Source organism: Dermacentor albipictus, chromosome 8 (genome assembly GCF_038994185.2).
Source record: "Dermacentor albipictus isolate Rhodes 1998 colony chromosome 8, USDA_Dalb.pri_finalv2, whole genome shotgun sequence".
Lineage (NCBI taxonomy): Eukaryota > Metazoa > Arthropoda > Arachnida > Ixodida > Ixodidae > Dermacentor > Dermacentor albipictus.
Window position 1 is genome coordinate 91,880,910 of NC_091828.1, and position 12,095 is coordinate 91,893,004.

General features: G+C 50.0%; 1 protein-coding gene across 9 annotated transcripts in view; it reads left to right on the plus strand.

Annotated features, from left to right (window-relative positions):
• dimm (basic helix-loop-helix family member dimmed) overlaps positions 1–12,095 on the plus strand; it is a 627,608-nt gene that overhangs the window by 595,922 nt on the left and 19,591 nt on the right. For all 9 annotated transcript variants that reach the window (XR_010567290.2, XM_070523699.1, XM_065443608.2 and 6 more), the window contains one exon: positions 2,709–2,994. Coding sequence is in view for 8 of the 9 variants with exons in the window: in XM_070523699.1 (XP_070379800.1) it covers positions 2,709–2,994 (286 nt within the window). In the remaining variant the exon portion in view is untranslated. The remainder of the gene's footprint in view (positions 1–2,708; positions 2,995–12,095) is intronic.

Sequence of the window (12,095 nt, forward strand, 5' to 3'; positions counted from 1 at the left end):
GATGTGTTGGCACCCGAGAGATAGTGCTGGCGACTGCTCTTCATGCGATAAAAATATAAGTACGCCAGGGACGGTCGCAGAGAATTGGTAAAACGTAGCACATCGGAAGAAATTTCAAGAGGTTAGGGAAGGCGTTGAACAACGCGAGGAATCTGTGAAGACGTTCCGCTGACGTCGCATTTTGGGGGTTGTTTTAAATTATACCGCATTTATAATTCGACTTTTAAGCGCATCACTGATTACTGCGTTAGAAATTAAGAACCTCTGTCATATCAAGGCCTTACATTTAGTGGAACAAGCTTAACTGGTACACCGCTTTGGTATTGTCATCTGTGTGCAGATAGTTGCCCTCAATTTCTTTTATTTGTTTTTTTTTTGTTTTTTTACAATTCTGCGGTAAAGAAGGCAAGCGACACGAATGGTGGTGATGGAGGACCTTTGGGGTCGTGTGACAATGGCAGATCACTCAGTTACCTTATTACCGTCATCAATCATTGGCGGCGATGTACCTCTTAAATATCTGTGCCTGAAAATCACAGGATCGATATCGCTGTTTCCGGATGTGTTACACTGAATAGAGCATACTATGCGACTACTCACCATATTTCAGCGCCAAAAGGTCGATAATAATTAGCTCGTAATTCCGTAGCAGTTTCTTGAAGTTCGCGGAGCGCCTTTCGGCGGCCTCCAGGAGAACTGCCTCGCAGCGCGTGAAGTGGGGTCCGAGTTGTGCAATTTTCGTTTTCTTGTTCGACACAGGCCTCGTTAAGCACGTCGTATATATTTGCACAATTGTTCCAGTTGGCGAAACGCGTGCAGAACGAATGCCCTCGCACGAGCGTGGGCTCTTCCTTCGGTCGAGCTTGTTGTCACCCTTACTGCTTATCACTGGCATTATTGTTCTGCGCAGAATTGCGCAGAATTTCCTAAGTGGAACGTCCAAATCTTCTTCCACATAAGCTCTGTAGATACGTTAGGCCGACGCAAAAAAAGAAAAAAAACTTACTGAGAGCCAGCTACCCTCGTCGTACCAACTTCTTTTTTTCTTTTTCTCTCTCGTGTACTGCCTGCGTACGTCCTTTTTTTTTTCTTTCATTTTAGGCAGCTTCCATCAACGAGGTGCAACATATTCGCCGAAGCGTTCCATTTGCCTAATGGCACTTATGTTGAACGACAGAAAGATAGAAACTTTATTTAGGCGCCCGAAGTGTTAGCCTGACTAACATAGAGCATACGGAGCTCAACGAGCTCGTCCGCTTGCCCAGAGATAGTCTTGACGTAGTCTTGCGATAGTCTTGAGTAGTCTCGGTAGTGGCAGTGGTTTCAATGTTATTCTTCGTGCCCTCGGCTGAGTGCCGGAAGCGTTGTGTTCATACCGGCGAATACTTGTTGGGTAGTCAGTGCAGAATCACGCCGAAAAAACACGGCAGCTCAAAGGCGTAGGGAAGAGCGCCGTCTTCCACTTAACTTTACGCAAAAGCACACGCGCGCACAAGTATTCGTGCGGGACCTTATATGAAGTCGAAAAAAAAAACACCATTCAAATCAGACGAAGGACAAGAAGTGCCTCGCGCACGGTTCACAGGACAGCAAAACCGACATCTCTTAAAAAAAACCATCGTCCTCGATGGCGCCCCTGACGAGAACGAAAGTTATTTATGGGACAGGGTGGACCGACTCCAAGCTTACGCGCCCGTAGCGCATGCGCACTGTAGTTCTTCCACACTGTCGCTCAACGCGGGCACAGAAGTTTTTTCCCCGCTGCAAGACAGCGGAAGATGGAGAGTGATGGGAGAGACGTTCGTCCGACAGTGGAGGGCTTACAGTATAGTAACGACGATAAGTATTGATGACGATAACCATGGCGATGATACCAGCGTACGCCTCGATGGCCCGAATACTTGCACGCTACTCACGCTTCGAGACGCAATGACTATTGTAATAACCGCAGCGCGCAGTAACGAGGTGGCGGCTAATCGTTATCATCATCAGTGTTGCTAAGTCGCTTTGTTGCGGTGGTTGGTCAATTTCTGGGGAAGGAGCACGGTGCTTGTCGGCTTCTCGAACGAATGGATAGAAACGCAGGTCGAATTTCAGTAAAACTTCATTTGGGCCTAGTTCGTACATAATTCTGAATTTAAACTTACGGCGCAAACACCCAAGACGGACCACAAAAGGAAGGTACGACATACACTGACGCTGTGTGTCGATACACCCAGTGCCAGTGTGTGTCGTATCTTCCTTTTGTGGCTCGTCTTGGGTGTTTGCGCCGTAGCGCCAGCGTATGTCGTATCTTCCTTTTGTGGTTCGTCTTGGGTGTTTGCGCCGTAAGTTTAAATTCAGAATTATGTACCAACTGGGCCCAAATGAAGTTTCACTGAAATTCGACCTGCGTTTCTAACCATTCGTTCCAGAAGCCGACAAGCATCGTGCTCCTTCCCCAGAAATTGACCCTCCATGTCGCTAAGCCCCGTCAAGTTGCTGCGAGCAACTTTTTCCTTAAATCTCCCATAAATTGTACGTTTATGGAAATAAATAAAGGCATATATATACACACAGCGCCATTGTGTGTCGTATCTTCCTTTTGTGAGGTTCGTCTTGGGTGTTTGCGCCGTAAGTTTAAGCGCGGATCGAAGATAGCAAAAGAATGGAGCCGGGGCAACCGGCGGCTTCCTAACCGTGCCGTCCGGCCTTCCTCTTGGCCGCAGATCTTCCAGCAACCTGGCGAACGACATCTCGGATGGCGCCCGCTCCGACTCGTCCTCGTCCGGCGGCCAGGGCGGCGGCACAACGAGTGACTCGCCCCCGCCCCCGCCCATGGCGTCGCCAGACGGCGCCACCCGACGCAGGCCGCCCCCGAGCGCCGCCGGTGCTGCCCCTACCGGCGGCAGGCGGCGGCGCAGCGCCCTCTCGGCCCGGGAGCGCAACCTGCGGCGCCTCGAGAGCAACGAGCGAGAGCGCATGCGCATGCACTCGCTCAACGACGCCTTCCAGGTGCGCATCGAGGTCGTGTCTGCTCACGGCAGTGAAACACGTTGTGGGGCTAGTTGGTGCATAGCTTTCAAAAAATAGACTTTTAGCTTGTACGCTATTCCGGTATACGGGAGCGGTTTGGGCGGATTACCGGATGGTCGGGGCGTAAACGTGAGCGGCCGGAGCGGTGAAGCCGCCTGGTGATGTAGAGCTCAACCAGACAAACGCATAGCGAAAACTGCAGTAACCCACCATATCCTGCTTCGCCACTCGTGCAAATTTTTGGCAGCGGCGTAATTGTGAACACGATTACGCCGCTGTCGAAAATTTACGCCAGCAGCTAAGCAGAATATAGTAATTAGCTGTGTTTGTGTGGTTGAGCTTTGCGCCACCAGCTGGCGCCACCACTTTGACGCCCCCGCTAAACCTGAAAATCGCCCGCGCTTGCCCGAATACCGGACACGCTAAATGTCTCTAATGAAGCGCCAACGGTAACGGCACACAAAGAAGGAACAAAAGACAGGACAAAGCGCTTGTCCTGTCTTTTGTTCCTTCTTTGTGTGCCGTTACCGTTGGCGCTTCACTTTTGAAATCTGCTCACGGCACACAACTCCAAATTGCGGGGTATATCTGCCGAAAACCGCGGTCTGATCATGAGCCTAAGCTATAGCTGGCGGATTCCGGAAATTTGCACCACCATGGGGTCCTCTAACGCGCACCTAAATCTAAGTAGAGTTTCTAAAAAAAATTACTACAGACAACTATGACTCGATACTCCATCTCGCAAGTCGTTTGTAACGCTGCCCAAACGCACGACGCGTACACAGGCAATGTCCTTGCGCAGTGAAATATAGTTCCGGGCGTAAGTGTCTGATTGTTGCCGGGATTGGAGTTTTTTTTTTTGCTTGATACGTGATACGTTACAGCGGTAAGTGACGTGTCAAGACCTTTGCGCATGCACGTGGCATACCGTGAATACGGCAGCCGCTGAGACGCGGCGCGGATGAACGCATCTTGAAAGGCATTCAGCCTTTCTATTGGATAAGAAGTCCTGTAGCTTCCACAGTTCCGCAAACGACTTGTGAGGGGGAGTTTATTATTTGCGGGAGCTGAAAGTATGCTAGTTCAGCCAGCATGGGTTGTAAATAGATTTGTCTTATCCTTCGTTGGTCATTCCGCCGTCTTACGCCTTTGTTAATTTAGGAATTGATAATATTCAACAGACTATTACGTTATAAATGCTGCGTTTTGCAACGACTGTGCTTGTGATCAGAAAATTATTGCCTTCATCTGTTAAGAAGAATGTGATTGCAAATTTAGAAAGACGAAGCGTAATAAATAAGTGCACCAGAACGCTTAATGCCAAAAGCGCCGAGATTAGACACACCCAGCGTTCCCATGGTTGCGGAACCAATCGCAGTGGCAGCGATTATTTTTTTCTAGACGGTTTTGTAGCCAACTGTAAGGACATTTGAATTGTGCCCTATGAAGCAAGCAACACTGGTGCACTCTTGGAACAGAGGGAACAGGTGCAACTATAATGGGTGACAACCCAAAAATGCATTCGTAAATAGAGAGCTGTACGGCTGAAATAAAATTTGTGTAGGTGCGCCGTCCTATTACGTCCGCACCATGCTGTGATATCACAGTCGAGGTGGAGTCCTTTTAATATAAACATTTCTGGGGACTTACGTTTTGGAGTGTGTAGGCACAGAGGACAGATTCAATGCGGTTTTGTGGATGGTGCTTGTACTGAACATTTAGTTTGTCACCGATCGCGGGCCAGTTCGAATGGCGAAATTGTCAAGTAGAATGGAATGCGAAAGTAAAGTTTGCTACCGAGTATAGAGCCAGTTCGAATGAGAAAATGTCGAATCAAACTGAATGTGAACGTTTAGCGTGTCACCGAGTACAGGCGAGTTCGAATAGCGAAATCGTCGAATCGAATTGACAGCAAGTGTTTCAAAAGTTATGCCTGCGAGTATCGAATATCGAATACCGTTCTGCTTTTGGATACCTGAAAGTTGTCACGTAGGATAAGACTCGTAAAAAGAGAGGCAATGTATTTCCCCTAATGCGCCTTTCAACAGAGGCGACATGTGTATTAGCAAAGAGTAAAAAGCAAGGGGAACGGTCTCTGCTCTTTCTCATCGGCCACCTGCTGTACGGTCGATGGACGGCATACCGGCATTAAAGGTGTACTGACCGCTGGAAAATGTTGTCCAGAAACTTGCCGGTGCAACGAACCCAAGTGTGCTCCGCGGGAGCTTTTAATTATGATCGCTATCTTAGTGTTAGCTTGGAGGATAGCGAAGATTTGGGGGGACCTACTTCCGACCAAACTTTTGCCATCCGTAATGAGTGTTTCCCTTTGTTTCAAACTTCATCTTAGTGATTGATTGATTGATTGATTGATTGATTGATTGATTGATTGATTGATTGATTGATTGATTGATTGATTGATTGATTGATTGATAAGAGCGAGTGAAGGGTCGAGAGAGCGAGTGATATCATGAGTACACCCTAACGCATTTATACCTGAAAGCAAACAAACAAACAAAAGATAGCGTTTGTGCCTGATATACGCCGGAGAAATAAGAACACCTACAAAAGAGCTTGTGAGATTGGACAACCGTATCTTCACAATATAAGAGTTATTTGGGCCATGGTCAGCCAGTAGCCTAATGGAAAAGGCTTACAGTTTTTTAAAGTACCTTTTAGTCGACACAAAGTAAGGTCGGCACATGGGATAAGTGGTGCTTTACAGTTATCGATGGCCGCACTTACAGCGGTCTGTACTGTTTTGACTGAGCTCAAAGTGAGCTGCGTGTTTGGGCTTGCCATCCACGTTAGTACGCGGAGGACACTTGCAAAATGCACATATCATTTAGACAGCGCTTGCGCTGACGGACGTTACATGTCAAGCGAACTCGTCGTCGCCGCATCTTTATCCTCATTACGATTATTTTCATTCATTTCGTTCGTTTATTTCTTACGTTTACCTTTCCCCTTATTTCTCGCCGCAATACATACAGAAAGGGAACAGCCGAGGTATTCTCTACCTCAGCGACAACGCAGCGCACACGAAGCTATCAACCCTCGGCGCACGTAGACTATGTACCCATCGCAGATCGCTTTCAAAATAGGCTCCGCGTCACACGCAGCCACTGCCGGAGTAGAACCCCCCTCCCCCTCGCCCGGTGCCTTGCGCGAGATGGAGGTCGGCGAGCTTCTTTCCAAGCCTTCCTTCCTCCCTTGCGCACTCGAGATGAAGCCACCATCCTCTGCTCACCCTCGCAAGCTTTCGCTCGCACCCACAGCATACGGCGCGCGGCCACGACGTTATCGCGCTTGGGGACCGTATGCGCAACATCAAGGTGACCGCGGCGTTGGAAGTGCGCCTGGAGTCTCCGCAAGATTACTATCGCAATAAAACCGACTGCTCATTGGGCGAACCTGTGCCCGAGCAAAACCAAAGTGACACTCAAAGCGCAGTGATCGCGGCGAGCACACTCGTCGATAGCCAAGATCTGATGCAGCGTCGACAATTACGGCCTTTAGTGGCTCATGAGTGTCTGGGCGCAGTCCCTGGTGGACGAAAAAAAAACTGGCTGTGGCTTAGATAAGGTTAAGCCCAGGATGCGAAGCATACTAGCCTTTATTTTAACGCGACAGCGTTAAGGAGCTCGTGTCGCAGAAAAGCCGGTGTCGTCGGCGTCGGCTCAGGCGTGCGGCGCTTGCTCTGGCGCACATTTCGTTGTCGCGCCGAACGCTGCGTTGCTCGACGCTCACCGCGTCCGATGCGGGGCGCGTAGTCGCTGCACCGTAGCAAAGGCACCTAGAAACAGTCTCTGTAGCACGCCGCAACCTTCGCTTCTCATTCCAACGAGCAGCTCTGTCTCCAGGAGGCATCTCACCTCGTGAGTGTCTAGCAGAGGCAAGCGCAGCTGCTTATATACCGCCGCGACGCCGCGAGCGACGGCGCGAGTTGGAGCCCCGTTTCTCCTCTGTCGTGACGTCACGGTGTCACGTGGTCAGCCTTGAAGGCGACGCCGCGAGCGACGACGCGAGTTGGAGCCCCGTTTCTCCTCTGTCGTGACGTCACGGTGGCACGTGGTATTGAAGGCGACACCGCCGCGCCTGAGGAGCTGGGTTGAGCTCTAGTAATATGCTTCGCATAAAAGCGGTGACCACTGGAGAGGGGAGCATGGAGAGGAGGCGCCGTGCCAGTAGCGCCGTGCGAATGGGTGCGTGGGAGAGCGCCGACATGCGCGTGGAGGTCTGCGCACATCGGCGACAAACCTCGCAGCCATACGGCTGTGATTGCACCCCACGCTCGCGGCCGTGGCGGCGTCCGTTCGCAGAACAGTTCAGACAACGGCTATACAGAGGCAGTCAAAGATAGCCTGTCGCCTATCGCAGTTTGGCTCACCAAAGTGCCCATAGATATTTTTATGCGTAACATGTAACATCGACGAGACGCCCGCACACATTATCTGTGTCTGCCCACGATACAGTGCTGAGAGACAAGTGATGTGCAGAGTACTGGACCAGTTGGACAATCGTCCACTTTCAGAACTAAAAGCTTCAGGCCAATGCTCCGAAAGAACATCCGCGTTGAAGGCCTTACTCGCGCTGGTAACGTTCTTGCGGTCTACGGGGCTTCACGACAGACTCTAAGAATGCCGCCCCCTACCGCTCTGTAGTGTACGCGCTTTGTTCGTGCTTGTCTCCCTTTCTTCCTCCCCCTTCCACTCTGTTTCTCTTTTTATCCCCCTTAACCCTTCCCCCTGCGCAGGGTAGCCAACCGGAACTAACTCTGGTTAACCTCCCTGCCTTTCTCTGCATTATTTTCTCTCTCTCTCTTTTTATGCGTGACTCTGTTGCCGGTGCTCGCGCGGGTTCTGGAATGTGCGCCACTATTTCTCGTCGCGCGCGCATTCCGATTAAGCGAGGCTCGGCGAAAACGTGGGCGACAGGGAGGACTGCAGCGCGACAACGTTCGAGAAGCTTCCGACACCGAAAGGCGTTTGTTGCGCTTGGCGATTACTTTGAACATTGGCTTTTAACGCGATTTCTGTAAGACGACACGCGTCAGCGGACTCGCCGCAACTTCCTTCTTTCCTTCCCTCCTCTCTCTATCCCTGTGATCCTCGTTTTCCCCCTTTCCCATTCCCCCGGTGTAGGGTAGCCAACCGGACGTGATTCTGGTTAACCTCCCTGCCTTCCACTTTTCTCTTTCCTCCTCCCTCGGTTAACCGGTGAAAGACGGTCGCCGGGAAACATAAACGAGTCGACGTTTCAGTCGTCGAACTCGCGAGGTCGTTGAACGCCGTAGCTTTCAGCTCGCGAACACGTCCAATCGTTTGTCCTCAGACTGTTCTCACCTTCTCATCATCATCTTGTCTTGAATGTCAGCTGCGGCCTAAAAGCAGAGAAACGAGGCAGCATGGTTCATTCTACTTAGAGAGTAAACAAAGTACCAATCATTTCTGAGCTGCTTAAAATTTTGAAACAAGCGCACGCACACCACCCTGAACTTTAAATCGCTCTGCGGTGACCTTTCTTCCTTGTCGGTCGAAGACAGCACTTAGGTTCACTGACCTCTGTTTTTTGTTTTAATTTTTTTGGACCGAGTGTATTTTTATAAGGGATCATCAGCGTCCTTTGCCCCGTGTCTTGGCATTCCGGCTCACTTATTTAGGAAGACATTGCAAATGTGCGGGAAATATTGTCCCCTGCCGGCTTAGCCGCAACTGATAACTCGTTCATTAATTAAAGGACGATCACTTGTGGTGACGAGAGTGTTTTGCCGATAAGGCGTTTTCCTAAACATGTGTGAACAGTCAATACAGAAGAAGAAAGGATTCTGGCAGAACCCGTCTCACGGTGACGGTCGGCGTAAACGATTTTAGCATTCGAGCAATGTAACGACATCAGCTCGATTGCCGTGAACGCCTTAATTAAGAGTCTTTAGTGGTCATTCTGAAATTCGCGTTGCTTCGGCTGTATGAGACATGCACTGTCTCCGGGGTCCACCCACTTCGTGCCATGACACTCGCTCTCCAGGGTCAGCCGTGACCGTGACGGCATGGCGATCACTGCAAGACGGCGTAATGCCAACCGCTGAAGCGACGACAAAGTGGCACCTCACTGCAATTTTCCGGGATTAGACGCAACTCAATGAGTTAAAGAGAAAATGTTGCAGATCCAACGCACGTGTTGGAATGGGCGTGAAGCGACGCTTTGGCGAACCGGTAACTTGAAAGCCTTACAACTAACGGCGACGCATAGAAGTTTCTTTATATTCATCCTATGTAACAAAGGTGACAACGTTGTCCTCGTGCAGTTTTTTTGTATTATTATTATTTATGCACTACACCGCTTACAAGCTATGCCGCAGCGCAAAACTCCAAATCAAGCGGGTGCGAACTGGAAGACCTCTACGACACGTGGCGATCACGAGGACGAATGCGATGTGTACGGTGCTTGGCGACGGAAGAATGTTGGTGACCGGAGTACAACACGCAGGAAGCGACATTTACCAATTCCCCCCTACCTCTTGTGTCACAGGGGCGCATGCTTATTTTGGAGCAGCGGCAAATTACGGGCACACGCAAAGTGACACATACCGAATGGTTATAAACCAAAGAATATAACGTAAACCAAGGAATCCGCTAGGCATGATTCTGGCTTCCACCAACAGCTCAGCGAGCTTCAAAAGATGCCTGAGAGCGGACATTATTTGTTCCGGTATCATAGAGAAAATGTTTTTTTTGTTACGCAGGACAGAGGTGCGCTTGCTTGCACTATTTTAGGATTATTATATAAGCACGCTCGCTAGCACATTCCTTCGGCAAACATATATATATATATATATATATATATATATATATATATATATATATATATATATATATAGTCGCGCCGTGCGCGCCGCGGCCGGCCAAGAAGAGACGCCCGCTCATCTCCACCCCCCCCCCCTTCCACCACTTCTTTCTCTGCGCATCACGCTACCATCCTTGTCGCCTCACCCGCGCTCACTTTCCCTAGCACCTATACATCATACGGCGGCCGGTCGCGAAGTTATCGCAAATGGACCTCAATGCGGAACCTCACCGGGCAGCCAGGAGCCAATGGGGACATGGCAACTGTACGACGACGACGACGACGGCTTCGTGACGGCATTATCTTCAGCGTGACCCACGCATTGAGCTAGAGCCGCCGCTTCTTTTCCCACAATTTCCGGTCTTTGGTTGCACTACGTCCGTTACGTGCCAGTCACCCAAGGCTGTGGCGAAGAGTCGGCAGGGCTGACAGTGGCACGACGGGTATGCGGTGTTGATGACGATGAGGGAGTGACCATGTCGGCATGACGGCTGCATTACTTTCAATAGCGGCGTTTACACGAATACGACAGAAGCGTATGGTATCTACTTTCAAGCATATCGCGTCTCTTGTAAACGAGGTAATTCGCTAGGAAGGCGTATCGTATCCAACACGCCAAACAAGGGTAGTTTGAGATGGAGAATGCGCATTTCAGCGGCGCATGTAAACAGAAGCGTATCGCATCAGGAATTATGGGAAAGCATTCGCTGCGGGATTACAACCGTCCAACCAACCAGCGGCGCGGCCGAATGGCAGCGGAAGCCTGTTTACCGGAAGTAGGGGGCTCATTTTACACCAGACGGCGCTAGCTTGCCAGCCATTGAGATGCGCATACATATAAACGGAGGTGCATCAGCGGAATGCGATACGGCAAGATAATACGATACGCTTCTACCGTGTTCATGTAAACGCGGCTAATGAGACCCACGCATTCAGCAAGGGCTATTCGGCGAAACGGCACTCGGCTAGCTAGCTAGCTAGCTAGCTAGCAGTTCCCACCAAAAGTGAAAAAGTTGGAGGAAAAGGCTTCACTTTAACAGGAGTGAAGTTAACGCTCACTCGCTGATTCGCTCCCACCATTTTTAGGCGTATCTTTTCTGCGACGATGTTTGGTTTCTGACCACGAAAACGAAGGGACGGGAGGTGGTACACGTATGACACATTCATTCGTATAGTCATTGTGTTAACAGATGTCCTTGTGAAGGGCTCTGTTATCTACGGAATTTCGCAAATGAACAACAGATGATATATTTTGGTGGTGGTGTGTTGTAGCTACAGGCGGGTTTACGCCGGCGATTAAGGCCGGCGATGGCTTCACTTGAACGTCTCTTGAAATATCACTGGGGTACTTCCTTAATGCAGGTCAGTGTCTCCTAGAAATTTAGGGAGGCGTGAAGCTTGCTTGGGGGCTCTAGCGGATAATTCTGGAAACACAACAGATGCTGTCTGAACATCCTCTCTGCAACAAACGTACGGCTTTGAGCGCATAATTCCTTTATTAAGGCGAAGTTTTCATTTCCTTCCTCAGCGGGGTTTCGCGCGTCTGTCTAGTAAAGCAGGCCGATTCCTTAGACAGTGTTATCCGCGGTCGCGTAGGTCACGCGGTGGGTTCACGCCACTCTTCCCGAATGTCCGGCGAACGTGTCCCTTCTTTGGTGGCTTGCATAAAACGTCACTAAGGAGAATGTCAGTGGATTTGGAAGAAGGTAACGCTGTCATTGAGAATCTTTATATCGATGGTTTCGACCGAAATTTTCGCCCCGAGAACGAAGACGACCTCCGGTTGCTTCTGTTGTGGCGCCCCAGACGCTTCTGTGGAGCAGTTTCTCATGGACCGTCTGCCATGTTCTCGACGGTGAGTCTGTGTGCGCGAGTTGAGCCATTTGGACAGGCCTGATTTCTCTATAACCAAAATACTACTTGGTCCGTCGACATGCCACACTAAACAGACATGTGCTTTGACAGCCCCGCAGAAGTGTTTCGAGGACAGCAAGCTAACTGATTTGATTTGTACATTCTGTTGTGTTTCTTTTCAGGACCGCTGGTACACCAGTGCATACGTGCACAATAGCGTTTTTCTTGCATGGTGCACACGAACCTCTAATTATTCACGGTTATGCAAAAAAACGTGTTCAGTCAGTTAAAGTAGGAGTGAACAGAACCCGTCGTAAGGTGGCTGGTGGGGAGGACGGTAGAGGATCAAGAAGAATATAAAAACAGCGGCACGATAGAAT